Source organism: Choloepus didactylus, chromosome 2 (genome assembly GCF_015220235.1).
Source record: "Choloepus didactylus isolate mChoDid1 chromosome 2, mChoDid1.pri, whole genome shotgun sequence".
Classification (NCBI taxonomy): Eukaryota; Metazoa; Chordata; class Mammalia; order Pilosa; family Megalonychidae; genus Choloepus; species Choloepus didactylus.
In genome coordinates, this window is record NC_051308.1 from 175,311,074 (window position 1) to 175,337,594 (window position 26,521).

The 26,521-nt window shown below is 38.2% G+C and overlaps 1 protein-coding gene across 8 annotated transcripts in view; it reads right to left on the reverse strand.

Moving 5' to 3' along the window:
* The window catches only part of LRRC7 (leucine rich repeat containing 7), a 618,288-nt gene that overhangs the window by 356,533 nt on the left and 235,234 nt on the right, over nt 1-26,521 (reverse strand). For all 8 annotated transcript variants that reach the window (XR_005215335.1, XM_037826923.1, XM_037826929.1 and 5 more), the window contains exon 4: nt 3,202-3,319. Coding sequence is in view for 7 of the 8 variants with exons in the window: in XM_037826923.1 (XP_037682851.1) it covers nt 3,202-3,319 (118 nt within the window). In the remaining variant the exon portion in view is untranslated. The remainder of the gene's footprint in view (nt 1-3,201; nt 3,320-26,521) is intronic.

The window sequence follows — 26,521 nt, forward strand, 5'->3', positions numbered from 1 at the left end:
TTCACTTGACAGATTCCCAAAGGACCTATTATGCTCCTTGAGTAACTGTCTAGGTCCCTGCCATAGAATTCAGTGATATACCTTTTTTTAGGTATGATTTTCTGAAAAGGCTGATATGATTAAATCTTTAACTGTTTGGGTTACTTCTAGCAATGGCTGATATATCATCCTTCTCATCAAGCAAGCCTTTAGTACTGTACTAACTTTGCAAAGTGATCCACCATCTCTTGCATTTCTTTTTGTATAAATACTTTCAGAAAAGAGAATCATAAGCATAGCTAAAAGTACCTAAATGATAGTTTCAAGAATTTCTAAGGATGCTCACATACTTCTGAGTTGAAGAAGTATAACTGGCAATTCACTTCCTAGCAACAAAAATTTCTTGGTGCAAGAGGGCCACTGGAAGATTATTCATTGCTCACAAAAAGCAATATTTCTCAGTAATTTTGTATTTATATTTGGTCACGAATTTTTATCTGCTCCTCTTTACAATTAAGATAAATCTTATTTACTTGGCATATCCACCCAAACCTGTCTAAAGGTAAAGGAATACGGTATTTGGACTTAAGATATTTCTTGGAAATTGTAACTTAAAAATGAAATTTGATGAATTAATGTGTATGAATAGGTAAGCCATATTGATTACAGATTAAACTTACTGTGTTATTAAATGCAGAAATACTAATCCATACAAATATGTGGCTTACAAAACTATTCTTAAAGAATAAAGTTAGACCAAATGCTACCTTTCAATAGGTTTAAATTTAGTTATGTTCTTTCTAGGTCTGCATGTGGTTCTTTTAGGATTGTTTTCCTGAGAAGCTGCTTGAGTGGTAAGCAAAATTGCTATAGGGAGATATTTGTGCCCCCATTTGCACCTTTTATTTCTCCTACACATGAAATGTTCTTTTTTTTCAGATGCCACTGTATTTTATGAGGATTGTCAAGCTCTACCCTTGAGTTTAATTTTTCCCTACTAATACAGGAATCTTAGTTAATGTGGTAGATTGAAGATTGTGCCCCAAAAAGACATGTTCAAGTCCTAATCCCTGGTTCTGTGGTGTGAATTCATTTGTAAATGAGTCCTACTAAGAGGGGGCCAAATTGAATCAGCATGGGCCTTAACCCATATAGCTGGATTCTTTATAAGGAGAGGAAATCTACACAGATACAGACCACTGAGCAGGACTAGAAGCCAGAGGAGGAAAGAGGCAAGAGATTGCCATGTGACTGAGGTAAAAATTGACTGCCAGCAGGCCACCACCAGAATGCTATAGACTTCAGAGAAGACACAGCCTGCAGATACCTTGATTTTAGATTTCTAGTCTCTAAGATGTGAGCCAATACATTTCAGTTGTTTCAGTCAACTAGTTTGTGGTATTTTGTTATAGCAGCCCTGGCAAACTAACACAATTAATATTCCCATTCTCTAAAAATTTATAAGAATTGTAAAATGTGCCATATGATTAAGCATTTCATTATATAGTCTTTTATGATATCTGCTGATCATTTATGGGTGTCAGTCTTATCTCCCCAGTAACACTGTAAACTTCTCAATGACTTCCATAGACCTGAATTGAAAAAATCACTATCCATTCACACTAGTACATTTCAACAAGTGTTCCATGTTACAAAAGACTATTTGCTAACTGATTCACTCAAAAACTATTTGTTGATCTCCTACAATGTGCCAGACACTATTTTAGGCAAAGGGGCTATACCAGTAAACAAACAAAAAATTGTGACAGCTCTGAATTTTAATTTTAGTAAAAAGAGTCAGACAACAAATACACAATTGAAATATAGGGTATATCAGTTTCTCATAAATGCTAAAAAAAAAAAAAAATTCAAAGTAGGATGGGGTATGCTTCTAGTGAAGATGATAATAGCAGGACTGTATAAACAGGATGGTCAGGGAAAGTCATATTGAGGGCATTTGAACAAAGATCTGAAAGTAATAAAAGAAAAAGTTCTGCAGATATCTGGAAGAGGAGAGTTCCTAACAGAGTGGTCAGGGACAGGGCCACTAGGATAGACATGGAGCTCTATAAGGTATCCCATTTCTTCAGACTGTTGTATTTATATGTGATCAAGAGATTTTTCTGGAGGTCTTTAAAAACTAGACAGTTCCTTATTTACCTAGTCTAACGTCTATTTTTCATGTCTGAGCTTGGTTAGAGTATTGTTCCCTAACCACTCTGATTGGCTTATGTCCCCCTCATGTGCACATCCTTCACATTTCATGTAGCCTCATACATTTGCAGTTGTTTAATCATGTATAAGCATTTAATGTTTAATGCACTCTACTAGAATGTAAGCTTAACATGATTTGTTCATGCCACATTTTGTTCATGTAAGGGAACTGCTTTGTCCACACCTGTCCCTTTGACACCAAGCATGTTGCCCACAATAACCAAAGCACCTCACTTCCCCAGCCCCCTACATGCAAGTTTAACAAACTAAACGGATTTTAAAGGGGACATATTTTATGTCCTTATAGTGCCCATACGTAACCCTTCTTGACTGATGGTTGCTTCATTGAAATAAAATGGAAAGTGGGAAGGATTTTGAAGGAAATGAGGATTTAATGAATGAATGAGGATGCAGGAGATTTTCTGAAGGTCTAAGTATCAGTCCCACAAACACTCAAAGAGAAAATATCAATATCAATATCAACAACAGCAACATCATCAACAAAAACCTCCAGATTTAAAAGTTTGTCAAGAAATACAACAAATACCACTGGGCACCTATTATTCACCAGGCTCACATATTGCATGTTTGGTACACATGGAAAAACCCCTTCCTGTCACATATGGTGAAGACGGTCAAAGCAATAAGGGGAACTGAGAGTGCAGTTTCAAATTGGGTACATAAGAGGCCTCACTGAGAAGGTGACATTTGAGACGTGTCTGAGAATGAGGAGAATAAACAAGCATGAAGTCTATAAAATATTCTAGAAATGATTAGACCACATCTTAGTGCAGAGGGAAATAAAGCCTTTGTGAGTCAAACACATTAGTAAAATGATGGCTGAGTAGTTTTCTGTCTTTGACTTATAAATTACAATCTAATTTTTCAGCACAATAAACTTACAGTTATAATAAAATCAAAGAAAATAGCTATATAATTTTCCAAGAGAAAACTTTAAAACACATTTTCAGTAAAAACTTTCAAGCTATTTGATAATGAGAATCTTACCATTTTTGCTGATGTCCAGTTCTTTAAGATTAACTAAACTAGCAATAGTGGTTGGCAGATTTGAAAGGTCATTATCAGGAATACTTAGTTTTCGTAGAGCTTGACAGTTGAACAATTGCTGTAACAGAAAATAAACATTAATTTGTTCTCAGTTTGGTTCAATTCAGTCATACATAAACTCAAGTAGCAAAATTCAGTTGACATGTAAATTCAGTAACAAACTTCAATTCACCATCTCTATCAATGTAGCAGTAAAAGGACAAGCTACAAAAAACTTCCCTTCTCCACACCCATATTCACAATTTTCAGAATGTTTTCATATTCCATTGCCTCACTATCCTCTGCCACCCAGACTCAAAACTTGAGTCACTTTCTACTTTTTGTCCCATCTATTTATTTACTGTTAATATTCAATTTTTCACTGAATCCTACTGATTTTTTTCTTTGAAATAACTTCTGAAGTCATCCCTAATGTTCTATTCCCACTGCTACCATTATTGCCTCAATTCTTTCTTTCTCTGCAAACACATTAGATATCATAACATATTACTTCCATTTCATCATGTTGAAAAGTTGTTCATATGCCATGCAAGAATTGAAATTTATTCTAAATGAGCACACATTTCTGTGTGTCTTCATGCACCCCCCCGACACTGCTTCAAAAAATACCTCGTAATTGAAACTTTTAACCTCTGATATTTGCTGAAAAAATAACTAGTAATTGATTTATTTCTGCCATCAGTCCAAAGTACCATGTGGGAAACAGCCAAAAGGTAATACATTGGTTTTCAAATCCAATGTGCTTAAAAGTCACTTACAGATGGAGGTACTTTTTAAAGGTGGATTCTTGGGCTTTGCCTAAAGAGGTACTGTTACAGTAGGTCTGGAAGGGGGGACACAAATTTGCATTTTTAACAAGCATCCCAGTGATCTGGTTATTCCAGTACCATACTTCGAGAAACAGTAAATTAGATTTTTAGCTATGTCCATGTTATCTTGATTACCATAAGATATGAACAGCTGGGACAGAATTTTTGATTCATTTATGGAAGAATTATCTTAATGAGATCTTTTCTTTTTGACATTTCTAATTCTGTTTTGCTGAATTTCCACAGATGAAGTCTCGGGTATCCATGACTATGCAATTGGCCCACAGTACATTTAACTACCACTTGTTCTTACATGAAATTCATTATTTATAGGCAAAAACAATGTAGCACATGGTTGTTATTTCTTCACTGATTAGCTTTTTCAAAAAACAGATTTTGCTGATTATTACTAAGGATGAAATATGTAGTTTCTTGCTTTTGGTTAGTCATTTTTGACTCCTTACAAAGAATATTCGCAATACTTCAATAGTGTTAGAATTAATTTTTGACATGCCACACAGAAATGTTGCTACTTCTTTTTATAAAACCTCAAAAAGAGGACTTGATGGATAGTTCTCACCAACTATTAATTTTCCCTTTAAAGGAATAGGAAAACAGATGTCTACATTCAGGGTAAAAGTTAATTTAGATTTTTTTTTCCAGTTCCTATCATTCTGTTAGGACTATTACATCTATATGCAGTGTAGTTAGTTATGAGTTCATAGATTAAAAAAATCAATTGTCTCATAACTGACTTTGCTAGGATTATTAACTACTCTTTAGTCTGATTATTATAACCATTTTAAGCAATATTAGGCCTAATAATTTTCTAAATAGAGTTTCTTTTTTAATTCAAGTCTGATCCTCTGAAATAAATTCTTAGTGGTTCTTGAGAAATAATAGACTTCCCTGTATTCTTCTTGAATTTCAAATGAAGCCACATCAGGAAGAAAACATATGGAAACTCCTGGAGTCAGACTGATGTGGGTTCAATCCCAGCTCTTCTACTTACTAAGCTGTGTGATTTTCTGCAAGTTACCTAACATCTCGTAACCTATCTGGGTCCTTGTGTGGCAGCCCCTGACCTGAACAACACAGGCCTGCGGACCTTGGAGCACAGCAGTCTGCATGACCTAGGCAGCTAATGTTTAACCTATCATCTTTGTAAACCAGTAAAGAGAAAAAGGATAAACTGTAACTTTAAGCGGGAAGTAAGCAGGAGGTGAGAAACTCTTGCTCTCAGGAAAGAGAAAGAATGTTAATCTAGTCTACCTGCTTCCTGGCCCCCAAGTGTTATCACTCTTGTGGTTTTTTACAAAGTCCCATCCTAAAATTCTTTCCTTCCTGCACCACCCCCATGTCACAGGATGCTCTCCCACCCTTAGGAATGTCTTTGTCTTAAACCCTTATAACTGGCTTGCTGTCCTCTTTCAATCACATGGCCAACTTCCTTGTGAAAGCAGTACCCACCCGGCAAGAAAAAAAAGCTGTTTGATTTCTGCCCCACTGTGAGTAAGCCCCAAACAAAGTTCATGTTTCAGAAAATACTCAGTGTCTTCTTTGGTCTTTTGACTGGCAAAGCCCCCTTGGGCTGTGACACCTTGGCTTCTACCTAACTAGAAGGATTGTTGAGAAGATCAAATGAGTTAAATTTCATCAATTCCAAGTACCACATTTTTTTCATATATTGACATCTCTGATATTTGAGTTGCATTTTACAATCAAGAGTAAGTTATAATTTATACTGAGTATATATTTTTCCTTATTGTGGCACTAAAATAATGGTCTATCTTATACTCAGTGGCCTTGGATTTGATGAAATGAGATACTTTACCCTCAAAACTGGGTTTGGCACATAGTAAGTGCTTGAGAGCTGTTAGCCATTAAAAATATTTATGTACACAGATACAAAAGGCACATCTATTTAATAATCTATGTCTTTTCTTTCTTCCTAGATGATAAGGTGTCTTTGAAGGCAGGAGTCATGCCTGAGTCATCTTGGTATCAATCTGTTTCACCTTTCTATAAACTAAAGTGACCAGGATCATGTCTAATACATAGTATTTGCTGAATAAATATTTTTGAAAGCAAGTATAAATAATAAAAAGAAGATGAGGAGTATGCTAGTTCCAGCTGTAAATGGTACTTCACCAAATTGGAAGTTTTGGATGGGTAAACAGTCTCCCCGGAATCTAAATTTCATAAACAAAGCAATGAACTTCTGAATATGAGTTATGACATCAAAAAATTGGCAAAGAAATTAAGAACGCATTTTAATGGTTCTTTCAAGATTGAAGCTTTGAATGAAAATGAAGCAAAGGATGATTATAAAATAGCTATAATTCCTCAAAACAGTAGAAAATAGCAAATACAATTAATAGCTACTTAGAATAAGGCTATTAATGTTAATGATCATGGTTATCTTGCCTTTTATTTGCAAATGATATTTCACACTTCAAAAATAATAAAATTGCTTTGAGTCTTAAAATATTTGTGTGCTCAAACGTAATTTAACTATGACAGAAATTGGTTTAAGAAAAGTATGCAATTAATTAAATTACTGACTCCAGATAAGTAAACATTTAGAACTGAAGCACAAATGGTTTGATGTTTTCTGTGAGAGCTGACACAAAAGAGGAAGGCCAAAAAGTTAAAAATAAAAACATATTTGGTGCTAAAAATGTATATTCTAACAGGTATTATATCATTCATTCACATCCATGAAAAACCGTTTCTTGACACCTGCTATAAAGTACACACAATGCTAAGAGCAGGGGACACAAGGTAAGTAAGACACACATGAATTGACCTCAGGTGCTTGCATTGTAATGATCAGACAAATTAAATACAGCATGCAAAAACTATCCTGGGATAAACATCAGATGTGATGGAAACAGTTAGATATCTGTACCGTATTTTGTTGGTAATGGGGTTGGGTTGATTCATGAATATATCCCAGAAGGGGTGATAAAAAAATGAATCATCAAGGGCTAGCGTGAGTTAGCCAATTGAAGGCTTAAGAGAGAAAAATGTTGCATCATTTTTGTAGCTAACAACTACCGATACACCCAATTCAAAGAATGTGTAACTCAAAGAAAATATAAGTTTTGAATAATTCTTGGTAGCAAGGAAAAGGAAGGAAACAAAAAGAGAAGAAAGAATGGAAAAGGAAGGAAGAGAAGAAGGAAGGAAAAGAGGGAAGAAGGGAGAGAGGGAAGGAAAGAAGAAAAAGAAGAAAGAAGGAAAGAAAAAAGGAAAGTAAAGGAAGAAACAAAGAACAAAAAAGAAAACAGCATTCTTGGAATTACCAACCATAAGTCTATTCCCCTTGAATAAGGGCTGGAATTCATACCTATGAGGCTTTGCAAAATCCAATCCAGAATTACAGGTTACCCTGTGTTGGTAATGTCCCCAAGGACCTGACAGAAGCAAACACAATCTGGTAAAAGCAAGCACAAATCTCTGAAGAAATGTAGACCTCAATGAATTCTCACAGATAAAGTTCCAATGAACATAGGATCATTAAAAAAAAAAAAGTATCACTAAACATATGATGAAATAATCCACCATAACTGAGATTCTGAAGAAAAACAATCATGTCTACAAAGGATGTAGATGTTATAAAATACAAAATACAAAATAAGTATGTCTAACGTGTTTAAAGACATAAAAATGGGATTTGAAAGCATGATGATAAAACAGGAGATTATCAAAGAAAATTTAATAGATTAGTAGATTATTCCGGAAATAGTTTCTTGAGGAAAAGAAGGTGATGTGGCTAAGGAATTCCAGAACTGTTGAAAGACACCAGATTCAAGGAGCTCAACAAATTCTATACAAGAGGAATAAAAAGAAATCTACACTTAGATTCATCATATGAAATTAAAGAATAACAAAAGCAGTTGATCTTAAAAGTTAAAGAGAGATTACCTTCAAAAGGCTAAGATTTAGAAAGACAAAGACCTTAAATAGCAAATGAAATAGTGGCTGATTAGATATTATCTCCAAAGTACTGGGAGTAAATAGTCTAATATTTACAGCTATCTTTTTAAAAATAGGGCAAAATAATACTTTCAGACAAAGAAATACAGTTTACTACCAAGACATTTTCACTAAAGTAAATGTCAATATATATATTATTAGAGAAGTTTTGTGTTTGCAGAACAAGCATGCTTAAAATACAGAATACCCGCATACACCTTGCATTGGTGTCGTACATTTATTATAATTGATAAAAGCACATTTTTATAATTATACTATTATCCATGGTTTAATTTAGGGTTCACTGTTTGTATAGCGAAGATCCAAGATTTTGTAAAAATTTTTATTCTAATAACATATATACAATCTAAAATTTTCCCTTATTACCACAATCAAATATGTAAATTCAGTGCTGTTAATTGCATTAACAATGTTGTGCTACCAAGACCGCCAGTCATTACTAAAACTTTTCCATTGCCAAACCTAGAGAATCTGTACTTTTTAAGCCTTAATGCTTTATTTCCTACCTCTGCTCCATCCTGCTCCATTCAAATCATTTCCTATCAGCGAGATTGTACTTATTTCACTAAACATGATCTCTCCCAAGGTTCATCCATGTTTTCATATGTATCTGGACTTCATTACTTGTTATGTCTGAATAATATTCCATTGTCTATATATACCACATTTTATTTATCAATTCATTGGCGGATGGACATTTGGGTTGCTTCCATCTTTTGGCAATTGTGAATATTGCTATTATGAAGATCACTGTGCAAATAGCTCTTCAAAGCCCTGCTTTTAATCCTTTTGCTTATATACTGATAAGTAGAATTGCTGAGTCATATGGTAATTCCATACTTAATTTTCTGATAAACAGTCAAACTGTCTTCCAGAGAGGCTGCACCAATTTATATTCCCATCAGCAAAAGATGAGTGTTACCATTTCTCTACATCCTCTCCATATCTGTAATTTTCTTTTTTTTTTTCAATAACAGCTATTATAGTGGTTATAAAATGGTATCACCTGTTTGTGATTTTTATTCCCCTAATGGCTAATAATTTTGGGCATCTTTTCAAATGCTTTTCGGCCATTTGTATATCTTCCTTGGAAAAATGTCTATTCAAGTATTTTGCCCATTTTTTAGTTGGATTGTTTATCTTTTTGTTTTTGAGTTCAAGGATTTCTTGATAAATTCTGGACATTAAACCCTTATCAGATATGAGGTTTCCAAATATTTTCACCCATTGTTTAAGCTATCATTTTACTTTCATGATAAAATTCTTTGAGGCAAAAAAGTTTTTAATTCTGATGAAGTCCCCTTTATATCTGCTTTCTTTTGTTGCTTGTGGTTTTCTTGTAAAGTCTAAGAAACCATTGCTTAACACAAGGTCCTGAAAATGCTTCTGTGATGGTTAGGTTCATGTGTCACCTTGGCCAGGTGAGAGTACCCAGATGTCTGGTCAACAAAAACTGGCCTAACAATTGCTGTGAGGATGTTTGAGGCTGGTTAATAAACCAACAGGCTGGTTTATTAAATCATCAGTCAATTGACTGCAGCTGTGACTGATGACTCACCAAAGGGCATGTCTTCCATAATGAGAGAATGCAATTGGCTGGATTTAATCCAATTAATCAGTTGAAGACTTATAAGCGAGACAGACAGAGGACCTTCACTTCCTCAGCTGCCCAGTGAAGCATTTCCTGAGGAGTTTGTCGAAGTTGGTGGTCCATTTCCTGAGGAGTTCATCGGACATCTTTCTTGGAGTTGACAATTTGCTGACTGCTCTACAGAATTTGGACTCATGCATACCCACAGTTGCGTGAGTCACTTTTATAAATTTTATAGTCATAGATACCTCTCATTGATTCTGTTTCCCTAGAGAACCCTAACTAATACAACTTGGCACTGGGAGCGGTTCTTGAGAACCAATTTGTTTTCTACTCTGATTATATTTAAAGGCACTAATGACTCTCTTTCCAATAATCAAGATGGCACTGACAGTCCATGGCATGAGTTAGCAAAGGAGATATGCAAAATAGCACCGTTTGATTTTCCTAATCATACTCTAGTACGAAGCAAGGCTCTGGGTGACAGTGTTTTTGACACCTTTACAGAGTTTTGCGGAATTAAGAGGTATAATGATGTTGGCTGGCTGCTCTTAGATACTTTGGATAAAGTTGTAAGAGAAAGGGACAAGCTAAAGGCTTCAAATTCAAAACTTAAATGCCGTATGACAGATGTAAAGGTTTCCATGTGTGCCCTGAAAGAAAATCTTATTTCCTGTGCTTGCAGACTTGAGGTTTCTGAAAACCAGATGCAGACTTTCATTGTGCGAGTAGCAGATTTACAATGTAAGCTAAAATCTCAGCCTCTCAGGGTGTCTGCTGTTAAAGTAAAGGCATTGATTGGAAAAGAATGGGATCCGGAGACTTGGGATAGGGACATATGGGTTGATAATAATGACAGTGAGGACACTGGAACCCTGGATTCTGCTGAGTCATAATTAGATTTACCTGTAGAGGGCTGTCCTGAGGAAACAGTTTCCCCAACTCCAGTCTGTCCTAAGGAGCCTGCCATCCAACCCCCACCTAAGGAGATTAACCCTTCAGTGCCTGCTAATCCTGTAATCACCTCCCCTAAGGAAGCAGCCCCTGCTCCTCTGTCTGGAGAGATTAATCCTGTTTTAAGAGATGAAAATGCAACAGAATGCCCTGAGGTAGATGGCTTGAGGGATAATTCTAACTCTTTTCATGACCCACCCCCACCACCAGTCTTTGCTTCAAGACCTATAACTAGACTAAAGTCCCAACAGGTCCCGAAGGGTGAGGTACAAAGTATGACCCATGAAGAAGTATGCTATACTCCAAAAGAACTATATGAGTTTTCCAGCTTATACAGACCAAAATCAGGGGAGTATGTGTGGGAAAGGATATTAAAGGTGTGGGATAATGGTGGAAGGAATATAAGGTTGGATCAGGTTGAATTTACTGATATGGGTCCACTAAGCAGAGATTCTGCATTCAATGTTGTAGCTCGAGGGGTTAGAAAGGGTGTTAACAGTTTCTTTGGGTGGTTGGCTGAAATGTGGATCAAAAGGTGGCCAGCATTACCAGAGGCTGAAATGCCAGAAGTGCCCTGGAAAAATGTGGAGGAGGGGATTCAAAGGCTTAGAGGAATTGGAATGTTAGAGTAGATTTATCATGGAAGACCTGCTCACACACCCCTGCAATGTCCAGAGGACACACCTTTTACCAGGACTGTGAGGAATAAATTTGTGAGACTAGCTCCATCATCCCTGAAGAGCTCTATAGTCGCCCTTCTCTGTAGGTCAGATATTACTGTAGGAACTGCTGTTACTGAGCTGGAATCCTTAAACACAATGGGGATAATTGGGTCCTGAGTCAGCAGAAGCCAAGTGGCTGCAGTTAATCACCACAGACAAGGTGGGTGTGGCTACCATAATGGAAAACAGGCTGAAAGCAGCAATCAAAATAATCTGACTTGCAGAGACTTACGGCGGTTGGCTAGTGGATCAAGGAGTCCCAAGTAGTAAAACAGATGGGCAATCGACTAAATTCTTGTTTGAACTATATAGGCAGGAGAATTCTAGGTCACGTGAACAAAAGTCTCCCCTGAATTACAAAAACAGAGAGTCACAGTCCCTTAATCAATTCCCAGACTTGAGACAGTTTACAGATCCAGAGCCCCTTGAATGAAGGGAAGGCCGGGTACCCTTGGGGAAGGACCCTGTTACACTGGCAAAAATTTATACTGTTAATCTTCCTCCCAGCCTTCCCCAGGGGGACCTATGGCCTCTTACCAGGGTAACTGTGCATTGGGGAAAAGGAAATGATCAGATATTTCGTGGATTATTAGACACTGGTTCAGAAGTGACATTAATTCCTGGAGACCCAAAACGTCATTCTGGTCCACCAGTCAGAGTTGGGGCTTATGGAGTTCAGGTGATCGATGGAGTTTTAGCTCAGGTCCATTTCTCAGTGGGTCCAGTGGGTCCCTGGACCCATTCTGTGGTTATTTTCCCAGTGCCAGAATGCGTAATTGGCATAGACATACTCAGCAACTGGCAGAATCCTCACATTGGTTCCCTGACTTGTGGAGTGAGGGCTATTATGGTGGGAAAGGCCAAGTGGAAGCCACTAGAACTGCCCCTGCCTAGCAAAATAGTAAACCAGAAGCAATATTGGATTCCTGGAGGGATTGCAGAGATTAATGCCACTTTTAAGGACTTGAAGGATGCAGGGGTGGTGATTCCCACCACATCCCCATTCAACTCTCCTATTTGGCCTGTTCAGAAAACAGATGGGTCTTGGAGGATGACAGTGGATTATCGCAAGCTTACCCAGGTGGTGACACCAATTGCAGCTGCTGTTCCAGATGTGGTATCATTGCTTGAGCAAATCAACACATCCCCTGGTACCTGGTATGCAGCTATTGATCTGGCAAATGCTTTTTTCTCAATTGCTGTCAGTAAAGACCACCAGAAACAGTTTGCATTCAGCTGGCAAGGCCAGCAGTTTACATTCACTGTGCTACCTCAGGGTTATATCAACTCTTCAGCCCTATGTCATAATATTGTCCTCGGGGATCTTGATCATTTCTCCCTCCCACAAGACATCACACTGGTCCATTATATTGATGATATCATGTTGACTGGACCTAGTGAGCAAGAAGTAGCAACTACTCTAGGTTTGTTGGTAAGGTATTTGCATGGCAGAGGATGGGAGATAAATCCAACAAAAATACAGGGGTCTTCCACCTCAGTAAAATTTCTAGGTGTCCAGTGGTGTGGGGCCTGTTGAGATATTCCTTCTAAGATGAAGGATTAGCTGTTGCATCTGGCCACTTCTACAACCAAAAAAGAAGCACAATGCTTAGTTGGGCTCTTTGGATTTTGGAGACAACATATTCCTCATTTAGGTGTGCTACTCCGGCCCATTTACCAAGTGACCAGAAAAGCTTCTAGTTTTCAGTGGGGACCGGAACAAGATGAGGCTCTGCGACAGGTCCAGGCTGCTGTGCAAGCTGCTCTGCCACTTGGACCATATGATCTAGCTGACCCAATGGTGCTGGAAGTGTCAGTGGCAAATAGAGATGCTGTTTGGAGCCTTTGGCAGGCTCCTATAGGAGAATCATAATGCAGTCCTTTAGGATTTTGGAGTAAAGCTTTACCATCCTCTGCAGATAACTACTCTCCATTTGAGAAACAGCTGTTGGCCTGCTACTGGGCCTTAGTAGAGACAGAGCGCTTAACCATGGGCCACCAAGTTACCATGAGACCTGAGTTACCTATCATGAGCTGGGTGTTATCTGATCCACCAAGCCATAAAGTTGGGCGTGCACAGCAGCACTCCATCATAAAATGGAAATGGTATATATGAGATAGAGCTCGAGCAGGTCCTGAAGGTACAAGTAGGTTATATGAGGAAGTGGCCCAAATGCACATGGCCCCCACTCCTTCCACCTTATCTTCTCTTTCCCAGCCCACAGCTATGGCATCTTGGGGAGTTCCTTACAGTCAATTGACTGAGGAAGAGAAGACTCGGGCCTGGTTTACAGATGGTTCTGCATGATATGCAGGCACCACCTGAAAGTGGACAGCTGCAGCATTGCAGCCCCTTTCTAGGATGTCCCTGAAGGACAGTGGTGAGGGAAGATCCTCCCAGTGGGCAGAACTTTGAGCAGTGCACCTGTTGTTCACTTTGCTTGGAAGGAGAACTTGCCAGAGGTGCGTTTGTATACTGATTCCTGAGCTGTTGCTAATGGTTTGGCTGGATGGTCAGGGACTTGGAAGGAACATGATTGGAAGATTGGTGACAAAGAAGTCTGGGGAAGGGATATGTGGATAGATCTTTCTGAGTGGGCCAACAACATGAAGATATTTGTGTCCCATGTGAATGCTCACCAGAGGGTGACTTCAGCAAAAGAAGATTTTAATAACCAAGTGGATAAAATGACCTGTTTGGTGGATACTAATCAGCCTCTTTCCCCAGCAACTCCTGTCATTGCCCAATGGGCTCATGAACAAAGTGGTCATGATGGTAGGGATGGAGGTTAGGCTTGGGCTCAGCAACATGGACTTCCACTCACCAAGGCTGACCTGACCACAGCCACTGCTGAGTGTCCAATCTGTCAGCAGCAGAGACCCACACTCAGTCCCCGATATGGCACCATTCCTCGGGGTGATCAGCCTGCTACCTGGTGGCAGGTTGATTACATTGGACCACTTCCATCATGGAAGGGGCAGCAATTTGTTCTTACTGGAATAGACACATACTCCGGATATAGGTTTGTCTTCCTTGCATGACATGCTTCTGCCAAAACTACCATCCGTGGACTTACAGAATGCCTTATCCACTGTCATGGTATTCCAAACAGCATTGCTTCAGACCATGGAACCCACTTCACAGCAAATGAAGTGAGGGGATGGGCACATGCTCATGGAATTCTTTGGTCTTACCATGTTCCCCATCATCCAGAGGCAGCTGGCTTGATAGAATGGTGCAATGGCCTGTTGAAGACTCAATTATGGAGCCAACTAGGTGGCAATACCTTGCAGGGTTGGGGCAGTGTTCTCCAGGAGGCTGTGTATGCTCTGAATCAGCGTCCACTCTATGGTGCTGTTTCTCCCATAGCCAGGATTCATGGGTCCAGGAATCAAGGGGTGGAAACAGGAGTGGCACCACTCACTATCACTCCTAGTGATCCACTAGGTAAATTTTTGCTTCCTGTCCCTGAAAGCTTAAGCTCTGCTGTTCTACAGGTCTTGGTTCCAAAAAAACAATAATCCCATTGAACTGGAAGTTAAGACTGTCACCTGGCACTTTGGTCTTCTTATGCCTCTGAATCAACAGGCAAGGAAGGGGATTACTGTACTGGCTGGGGTGATTGATCCTGACTATCAACGGGAAATAGCACTGCAACTACACAGTGGAAGTAAAGAAGAGTTTTCCTGGAATACAGGAGATCCCCTAGGGGGTCTCTTAGTATTACCATGTCCTATGATTAAAATCAATGGAAAACTGCAACAACCCAGTCCAGGCAGGACTACCAATAGCCAAGAAACTTCAAGAATGAAGGTTTGGGTCACCCCACCAGGCAAAGAACCACGGCCAGCTGAAGTGCTTGCTGAGGGTAAAGGCAACATGGAATGGGTAGTGGAAGAATGTAGTGATAAATATGAACTATGGCCATGTGACCAGTTACAGAAACAAGGACTATGATGGCATGAATATTTCCTCCTTGTTTTGTTATGCTTATGATAGCATGAATATTTCCTCCTTGTTTTGTTATGTATTTGTCTGTAAAGCAAATATCTTTGCTTTCTTCTCTGTCTTATCCCCTTACCATATGGCATAACCCGTACTGTTCATTTTGTTGTATTTAAGCTAAAGGAAATCAACTTTAAGAGCTAATGCCACCCAAGGACTTGCACCCTATTCTAGAGAGATTTAGTGTGTTTCCAGTTGTATGCTGCACAGCAGAGTATTGTTAGGCAAAATATATGTCTGTTATTGTTATCTACTTAGAGATAAAGTATGGTTTTAGGTGATGTGCATAACTGCCAAGTTGACAAGGGGTGGATTGTGATGGTTAGGTTCATGTGTCAACTTGGCCAGGTGATAGTACCCAGATATCTGGTCAAGAAAACACTGGCCTAACAATTACTGCAAGGATGTTTGTGGCTGGTTAATAAACCAACAGGCTGGTTTATTAAATCATCAGTCAATTGACTGCACCTGTGACTGAAGACTCACCAAAGGGCGTGTCTTCCACAATAAGAGAATGCAATTGGCTGGATTTAATCCAATTAATCAGTTGAAGACTTATAAGTGAGACAGATAGAGGACCTTCACTTCTTCTTTGGCTGCCCAGTGAAGCATTTCCTGAGGAGTTCGTTGAAGTTGCCGTTTCATTTCCTGAGGAGTTCATCGAACAAATTTGTCAAAGATCCCAGTTCATGTCCTGAAGTTCATTGAAGTTGCAGGTTTGTTCCCTGAGTTCATCAGACATCTTCCTTGGAGTTGACAGTTTGCTGACTGCTCTACAGAATTTGGACTCATGCATACCCACAGTTGTGTGAGTCAACTTTTACAAATTTTATAGTCATAGATACCTCTCATTGATTCTGTTTCCTTAGAGAACCCTAACTAATACAGCTTCCCTACATTTTCTTACAGGAGGTTTATAGTTCTGGCTATTAGACTTAGGTCTATGATCCATTTTGAGTTGATTTTTTGCACACAATGTGAGGTAGGGGTCTACCTTCATTCTTTTGCAAATGGATATCCAGTTTTCCCAGCACCATTTGTTGAAAAGATTATTTTTCCCAATTGATTGTTCTTTGCCTCCTTATCGAAAATCAGATGGCCTTAAACATGAGGGTTGATTTCTGAACACTCAGTTCAATTCTATTCATCTGTATATCTGTCCTTGTGCTGGTACTATGCAGTTTTGATTACTGTGGCTTTGTAATAAGTTTTATGATCAGGAAGTATGTCCCCTAACTTTGTTCTTTTTCAAGAGGACTTTGGCTATTCAAGGCCCATTACCCTTCCATATAAATCTGGTGATTGGCATCACCATTTCTGCAAAGAAGGTTATTGAAATTTTGATTGGGATTGCATAGAATCTTTAAATCACTTTGGGTAGAATTAACGTCTTAACAATATTTAGTCTTCCAATCCATGAGCATGGAATGTCCTTTCATTTATATAGGTATACTTTGATTTCCTTTAGCAATGTTTCCTAGTTTTCTATGTATAAGTCCTTTACATCCTTGGTTAGATTTATTTCTAGATATTTGATTTTTTTAATTGCTATTTAAATAATTTTTTTTTTTTTTTTTTGCTTTCTTCTTCCAATTGTTCATTACTGGTGTATAGAAACACTACAGATTTGGGGGTGTTCATTTGAACTCTGCCACATTGATGAATTCATTTATTAGCTTTACAAGTTTGCTGTGGATTTTTTCAGGATTTTCTATTTATAGGATCATGTCATCTAAAAATAGGAAAAGTTTTACTTCTTCCTTTCTATTTTTGATATCTTTTTTTCTTAATCATGCCTAATTGCTCTGCTTAGAACTTTCAGTATTGTTCAAGTCTTGTATTTCCTTGTTGATCTTCTGTCTAGATGTTCTATGTATTACTGAAAGTGGTGCACTGATGTACTATTAATGTAGACCTACCAATTTCTCTCTTCAAATCTGTCAGTATTTGCTTCATCTATTTTGGGGCTCTGCTGTTAGGTGCATACATATTAATAACCGCTACGTGCTCCTGTTGAACTGATCTCTTTACCATTATGTAATGACTGTTTTTGTCCCTTGTAACAATCTAACTTAAAGTCTATTTTATCTTGTATTAGTATTGCTACTCCACATCTCTTTTGGCTATAACTTGCATAGAATATTTTTTCCATCTTTTCACTTCAAACCTACTTATGTCTTTGAATTAAGGCAAGGCTTTTTATTGTAGAGTTTAATACATTTACATTTAAGGTGCCTACTGATAATGTAGCACTTTCTTCTGCCATTTTGCTATTTAGTCTTTGTAAGTCTTATACCTTTTTGTCACTCATTTCTTCCTTTAATGGCTACTTCCATATTTACTTGATTTTTTTGTATTGTACCATATTGAGTCCCTTCTCATTTCTATTTGGCTATATTTTTCATAAATTTTTCTTGTGGTAACTATGGGGTTAACATCCTAAATATGTGACAATCATATTTGATTTGCTATCAACTTGACTATAATATAATACACATATACTTTTCCTATATCTCCACATATACTTTTCCTATATCCCTCCATCCCTCCACCTTTTTTTGTACTTGTTACAAATTACAAATTTTGGGCATTGTATGTCCAAAACCATAGGTTGTTACTTTTTATGTATTTGTATTTTAACACCTGTATGAATTAAGAAGTGGAGTTACATAACAAAAAACACAATACAATAGTATTGACATTTATAGTTACCTGAGTGGATACCTTTACCCCAGGTCTTTATTTCTTTATGCCTCTTAGAATCACTGTTTAGTGTCCTTTCCTTTCAGTCTGAACAACTCCTTTTAGCATTGCTTATAGGGCAGGTCTCATGGTGATGAACTCCCTCGACTTTTGTTTATGTGGGAGTGCCTCAATCTCTCCCTCATTTCTGAAAGACAGTTTTGCCAAATATATAATTGTTGGTTGGCATTTGTTTTCTTTCAGCACTTTACGTATTTCAACCCACTGCCTTCTTCCCTCTATGGCTTCTGATGAGAAATAGGCAGTTCATCTGGTTAAGACTCCCTAGTAGGTGTCACATCATTTTTCTCTTGCAGCTTTCAGAACTCTCTCCTTGTCCTTTGTATTTGACAGTGTGACCAGTATGTGTTGTGACTTATGGACCTTGGATGTACATATTCATGTCTTTTGCTGAGTTTGGGAAGTTTTCTGTCATTATTTCTTTGAATAGTCTTTGGTGCTCCCTTCTGTCTTTCTTCTTCTTCTGGGACTCCCATAATGCCTATATTTGAATGCTTGATGGTGTTCCACAGGTTTCTTAGGGTATTTTCACTTTTTATAATATTTTTTTTCTTTCTGCTTCTCAGCCTGACTCATTTCAATTGCTTTAATGTTCACTTAATGTTCACTGATTCTTTCTCCTGCCAGTTTCAATCTATTATTGAAACCCTCCTGGGAATTTTTCATTTCAGTTATTTTGGTCTCAACTCCAGTAGTTCTGTTTGATTCCTTTTTCAAATTTCTATCTCTCATTGAGATTCTCATATTTTTCATTCATTGTTTTCCTGATATCCTTTTGTTCTTTCTCTGTATTTTCCTCCATGCCCTTGAGCATATTGAAGTTTACTTTTTTTTAGCCTTTGCCATTTTGTCCTCAGTCTGGTCTTCTGCATTGATTTTTTTCTTGATTTTTATCCTCTTCTTTTGGGTGTGCTATCATTTCCTGTTTCTTTGTTTGCCTTATAATCTTTTGTTGCACACTCTAACTTTCAATATTTTAAAATGTTAACTCTGGGATTTATTCCCAGAGATGTCTGTTTCTTGAATTTGTACCCACCTAGGGATACGACAGAGATTTTCTTGAGTGTCAGAGATAAACAACAACAACAACAACCAGCAAACCTAAGCAAAAAAAAAAAAAAAACACCTTTCAAAGTCTTTGCAAATTGGTTTTGTGTTGGCTGGTGCTGTCCTTCAGAGTTCAGCTTTCTATCAATCAAGAAAGTCAGTCCAAGGTGAATGCAAAGTGCAGGGTCTTCCCTGTCTTTTCTGGGACTGTATTTTGTCCTGTCCTGTGCTTGCTAGTGACCTTAGGAGTTCCCCTGTATATGGGAATTTGAATATCCCCTCTACTCTCCAAGAAACAGATCTTCTCCTCTCCCAGATGTTTCTTTGCAGGCCTTAAAGCAGGGAAGCCTTTCCCAGGTTGCCTGACTCAGTTCCTTCTTACTCTGCTTTAGCTGTCTCAAGCTGCTTTTGCCTGGAAGGCAAACTCTTGGAGGGGGTTGGGGGCGATTTGACAGAGGAGTTTCCCAAGTCGGTCTGTCTCTCCTAGTCAGAACAAGGCCAGGGATCCACAAAAGGAGCTCCAGCCAGCTTCAAATTGCCCTAGGGAGTGGATGAGGTATAGCCAGGAATGGCACCAGGATTTCTCCCCTGGATCTCCAAAGCTGTGCTTTTCTCGCTTGCCTTCTGAACAGCAAATGCAGCCCTTCAACTCTCCTCTGTAGCTCTGACACAGCGTACAATGTTTATGTTTCCTCCAGGTTGTAACAACAGTTGCCCTCAGGGCTGGGTCATAGGGATTTGTGCTTGTGCTACAGAATGGGGGAGGAAGACAGTGAATGCTCAGAGAAGGAACAGTTTACCTAAGTATTGACAGAGGGTAGTTCTCCAGGCAGAAAGGGGGGTGGTGGTGGTGGTGGGGATTCAAGAAAAGTGGGGCAATCTAGAAAGCTACAACAGGAAGAAAGTTTTAGAGGTACATTTGGAATGGCAAAAAATTCCAAGCAGGCTATGATCTAAACTGTGTGGGAAAATGAAAAAAGAGGCTTTTAGCCAGATAAGAAAGGCTGTAAACTGCCAATCTAAAAGAGTCTGGGCTTTATCCTGCAGGAAATGTTTAGACAGTCACTTTTCATCATTTTTGAGTAACACTTACAGATACTATCCCCAGCAAACTGTTTATGAGAACATGCACACACATGTACACATACACATACGCAAGTTTACATCCAAATTCCAGGAACTTCCAAATCATCTGAAGACCATCCATGGACCTGTTGCCTAGGTTAAGGGCTTTTTTTTCTAAAAAATCAAATGTACAAATTGATCAGGTCCATTTCTTCCTTACAGTTTTTCAATGGTTTTCTCCTCGCTTCAGGATGAAGTCCAAATTCCTTGATGTGGTTTCAAGGTCCTTCACCGCTCTGGCTTCAGCTTTCTCATCTTGCCATTTCCCAATGCCCCTGTCCCTTCCTCACATCTTTCCCTTTACTGTCCTGCATTACCACATCTCCAGCCACACTAAGCAGATGCTAGGATTTTGCACCTGCTGTGCTCTTTTGCCTTTGCAAATGCCAGGTCTTACAAATGCCCTGCCCTACCCTACCTCCCCTCTACCCCTTTACCAAACTCAGGCCTTCCCATCTTTCAGGTTACAGCTTAAGACTGGTTTACATGCTCCACCTGTGTACTTTCATAGTTGAAACAAGGATGTTCCAGTTCTGTGATTAGTAAACTACACGCTTCTCTAGTTTCCACAGGATATGCAATGTGTAACATAGTGCCTGGCACATTGTACCTTCTTAGTAAACTGTTGTTCTTTCATAAATGTGCTCATGCAGGGGAGTGACATAATAACATGTGAAGAAACATTTCTTGAGTAACTCGTGTACAATTCACTATACTCAATTTTTAAATATATTATCTCTATTTTAAATATATTATCTCTTCTACAACCTTGCAAGGTAGATATTATTATCCCTATTTTAGAGATAAGAAAACTCAGCAGGCTAACTTTCACAAGACCATAGAGCTAGAAATTCTCATCAAAGCCAGCTTTCAAGTCCAGTTCTGTTTGCTGTTTCCTCTGCAGCTCACTGCCTCTTCAGCACCATCGGATCTGGGTGCTCTGGAAAGAATATTAAGTGTGTCAGCTGCCTGGGAAGGGAGAGTGAATGAGGCAGGGAACCAGTGAGCGCATCATGACCATCCCACGGGGATTAGACAAGAAGACTTGGATGCAACAACTATTGATTGACAGTGAGGATCTAAATTAGAGTAAATGAATGTATATGTTACGGCATTTTGATATATAAATGCAAATTATTATAATTTGAATTAATATTTTATCATCACCTTTATATTCAGTCATGGAAAATTAAGGACACTATAAAAATGCCATGAATGTGAATGACTGTATCACAAAATGTAGTTCCTTAGAATAAAACAAGAAAACTGCCTGTTTATTTTTCTGCTATAAATTAAAAGGTACTGTTTGTGAATTTTAGAAAGATAAACCCTTTCCTGAAAAGTTTCATATAAAATCATAAATATTTAATGAGAGTCTTATTGATGCCATATGTTGGCACAAATAGATTTAACAAAGGAGAAGGACTGATTGCCTAAGAGCTGGCATCGTTGAATAGCTGGTTTCTTAGAAGTTTTTCTTTTGCATCTCTTTAATAGTGTTCAGGCTACAGTACTACCAAGTTCACTTGAAAGCTGTTTCAAAGAAATAATTATTTTGTGCACATTATAATAAAATGTTTTGAGTCTTTAGTTTAACATGTGTTAACAATTATCTTTAGTTAGAAAAGAGCCAACTCTTTTAAATAAGTATAAAATAGTTTTATATATGCATTTGGTTAAACTGTAGGTTTCTATTTATGACATTCACTTACTCTTTTCCTTTCCTTCCCTTCCCTTCCCTTCCTTTTCCTTTTCTTTCCTTCTCTCTTCCTTCCTCCCTCCCTCCCTTCCTTCCCTCTTTTCCCCCTCCCTCCTTTCTTCCTTTCTTCTACCCTTCTTTCCTTCCCATTTCCTAACTGCTTGCATCCAATGAACACCTATTTAACATCCCTTCAGTGACAGGCACAGTGCTAGGGCTCACAGATGAATAACCAAGAATCTCCTTCCTCAAGTGCACAGTCAACTAGTGGTGATAAATACAGAAAGACATTAAAACTCAGTGTGAGAAATACTATAACAGAGAGAGGCCTTTGCAAAATAGATTTAGAACATAGTGTCTTGCACTATGCTTTGAAACAAGGTTGGTGTAGCTGGGTCATTGGGTGGGTGCATGTTGGGCAGTGCCATGTCTATTAGATGCTTTGAGGCCAGAATCTATATAATTTTAAATGCCAGCTTACAGTATTTGGATTTGATCTTGTAGGCCAACATTCTTCAACACTTGTATGTTTTGGGGAGAAGGCCATGGACACATATAGCAGAAACTCCTGGAGAATTTCTTCCAAAATAAGTATCCCTAGACCATGCCTTTAACTTACAGAATTTGAACATGTAGATTTCTGTGTGTCTTTAAAGCTACTTCAGACTACTCCTTCTACACTAACATCTATGCTCTTAAGGGTTTTTTAAGCAGGGAAGTGACTTACCAAGATTTTTTGTTTTTAAGAAACAACTGGTACCTGTGACCAAAAACAGGCAGGTGGGAGATTATAGAAAAACACTCAGATAAAAAATAATGAGAGTCTTACTTAACACATTGTCAGTACAGTTAAGGAGGGGATACATTTTAAGAGGAGAAGTCAATAAAACTTGGTTCTAGTCAAAGAAAGGAAGATTTTGTGGTCAAACAAGACTTTGGGGCTAGTATGGGGAGGTTCTAGTGGCATCAAATAAGACTGGAGTTATAAGAAAAGGGAAAAATTATAGTCCTTTGTAGTGCATTTTAGCAATACTGACTGTACTACAGAGAAGAGCTCTTCTATTCCCTGTGGAAAGATGGCAACTACAATAAATACCCAGTATTTTATCCTAAAAAAGCAGTAAACATCCCTTGCTGTTGTTTTTAAAATACAGATCTTTTCAGCAACAATTTGTATAAAGGTGTTGTTAAATCATTTCCCCCTTTGGAACAGCAAGAGTATTTTAGCATCTGTCATTGTCTTGGAAGGAAAAGAATCTATCTGTCTTATTGGAATAACAGCTGTCAATCTGAATATACAAGTCATAGCACATTGCTACAGCTATTCTATTTGATAACAATTTGCCTTTTAAAAATGCAAAATGAAAATATTCTTTAACTTACACATCCATGGTTACTTTACCTGCGGGTAGCAAACAACACCCAGAAACAAAAGGAAAAAGTAAAAGCTAAATGTAAAGGCACAACTTTAAATTCTCTTAATTTTGAACAAGATTCATTGTTTCTAGATATTAGGGGAAATTCCTATTATCTCTATTATACTTAAAACAAATGATGTGTGTGTGTATAGGTGTGTGTGGTTCCTTTTATTACTCTTTCAGTAACTATTGATTGATAAAAATGTTGTTTAGTTGACATTTATGAATGTACTAACTTTGTATAGACTAATCAATGTGGTATGTGAACAACTGAGTTGAATGGCATTAATCTACACTTTTGTAGTATAGCTGGTAATTTCTGCCTGTCTCAGCCCTGATCAGTTGTGGGTAGCTAAGGGCCCATCCTCTTCAACTAGCTCTGCCTAGACTACTGAACCAGAGAGAACATGGCTCCGTGGTTGAAGTGAAGTCCCTTCTCCACAATCTTTTTCATAATGGAAAGATTATAAACTCTAGAATCAGACAGACCTGGATTTGAATTCTAGCTCCACCCCTAACTAGACATGTGCTATTGAGTAAGTTACATAAATTTTCTCTAAGGCTCAGTTTTCTCATTTAAAAAGTTCAGGTAGTTTGTCTCCTATTTTTATCTTCAGCAATGCTCTTCTGCCAGGTAGACTTCATTGGAGACCCTAGCAAAGCAGGATTAGTTATCTCTTTTCTATACACATATTTCTATAATTCACTCGCTTTTTTTGTCTAATTCTGTGAACATATTTCTAAAATCCTATTTGCAATATCCTATTATAATTGTTTATACAACAAATATTTAGTGAGAGCCCACTTTGGACCAAACATTGCGTTGATTCTTTTTGAAACAAAGATGAATTGGAAATAGTGCCATCGTCTGGTTGGAAAAGCAGACACACAATGGTATCTTTCTTCTTCTTCACTGGTTCCTTGGAATAGAGTAGGCACTCATAAATACATATTGAATAAAAATTATAATAGGCTCGGTAAGTGCAACCGTAGAATTGTACACACGGTGATATGGAGGTATGGAGGAGAGTTAAATAACTGTGCCACTGAGTGATAAATGAAGGCTGTAGGAGAAAGTGACAGATGTGATGGATTTTAAGGTAGCATACCAGGCAAAGTACACAGTATGAGCCTAGAGGCAAGAAAGAGTTTTGTGTTTTAGGTACACTTTCTGAACCAGAAAAAACAAGAGATTGGATAGATAGACCAGTCAAGGAGAGGCCTCATTTTAACATTACATGCTAAGGTGTTGTCTTTACCTGTAAGTGGGAGATGAGATTGGGAGAGGCCTTAACTTAGGTTGTGGTGTGGTCATGTTTATGTGGCTAGATCACCATTGGCTATGTCAAGAAAAAATTGGGTAGGAAAATAAAACGGCTAGTTTAAGAGACACCAATCAGCAGACTGTTGCCCAAAGATGAGTAGGGAGAGGTGAGACTAGAATTCAGAAACATTTAGGAGGCAAAATTGATATGATTTGGCTACGGATTTGAAGTGGAAGGTGAGCAGACAGGAGAATAAGTGATGACCCTCAGGGTCCTGGTATGGGGACTGAATACCTGGTCACCAGCTGAGAGAATAATAGGGAAGGGCAGCAAGTTTCAAGGAAAGGATTGACATACTGAGTTGGAATATTCAAGTAAATCCAAAATGCATGCATGCATGCATAAATCAGAAGATTGACAGATAGGGCTGAGCTAGCATAATAGATCTGTGAGTCTTCAGAGTGATAGTTGAGAACATGAGAATGGAAAATGCAATAAGCATGGGAAGATCAAGAAGCTCTCCTCCTCCCCTGAAGTTGTTCCTGTGAAAGTCATGAATGAAACTTTATTGCTTAGTCTAGTAGGTTATTCAGTTGTTGCATTACTTGCTGTTTCATTTGGCAAAGGCATCACTCACGCCTTAGAACTCTCCACTCTCTCACTTCCCATGACTTCCTTCTTCACACTAGTGACTTTCTCTTCCTGTCCGTTAATATGCCCTGTGCCTGCCTCTGTTGGCCTCAGTTCTGCTCCATTTCTTCCCACAGTTAGGATTTCTCTGCAGGTCTGGTAGCTGCGCTTCACTAGCAATGGCAGAAGCAGCCATCATTAATGCTAATCGGTAAGTCAATGTGATAAACCTATGTTACAAGCTTTTAAGCAGGCAACTCTTAATTATTTAGAAAAGGAAGAGAGCCTTTATTCCTATTAAAGGCCACTGACACACAGAAAAGAATCAGTTGAGAGCAAAGGGAGCTAAATTCAACATAATTAACACTGATTGCCACTTCAAATAAAAAAGGAACAAAGCCTTTTATTCATTCACTTAAAACTTAAAGAAAACAGAAAACTGAACTCTCTGGGCAATAAATATCAGAAACACACAGATACATACACAAGCACAAAAGATAATCAACAGCAAGTCTGCATCTTTGCCAGGGAAGTTGAATTAGCAAAAAAAAAAAAAAAAAAATGCTCAAGAGAGGTGGAATATTACTATTTCCTCCAATCTCTGACTGGTCAAGAGGAATCATGAACCCTCTTTGGGATTCATTATGGAAACAACAACAGGTTGTTTGCAAAAACAGGATAAATATCCCTAGCAATTTATTAAAAATTAATTTCCACATAAATTTTGGAGAATAAGTATCTGCAAAAGATTTTCTCTGTTTTTGTATCACTATTAATTTAGAAAAGAAGGTAACCTCCTGAGGTGGATTGAATTGTGCACCCCACTTTGGACATGTTCTTGGTCTTTGTCTACATTCTGGTGGTTGTGGACCCATTGTAAATAAAATCTCTTCAAGTTATTACTGCAGTTAAGGTGTGGCCCCACTGAATCAGTTTGGGCTCTAATTTGGATTACTGGAGTCCTCTCCTTTAGCATGAAAGTTAGATGGAGAGAGAAACCAGGAGAACCCCATGCGGCCAAAAAGCCAAGTACCAAGTATCACCAGCAGCCAGCTTCAGAATGCCACAGTCTTCTAGGAGAAAGGTTCACCTTGCTTATGTCTTGATTTTGGACTTCAGCCTCAAAACTGTGAGCTAATAAATTCCCATTGTTTAAACAACACATTGTATGGTATTTATTTTAACAACTGGGAAACTCAAAAACTTCCTTTCTGGAAAGCTGGACTATC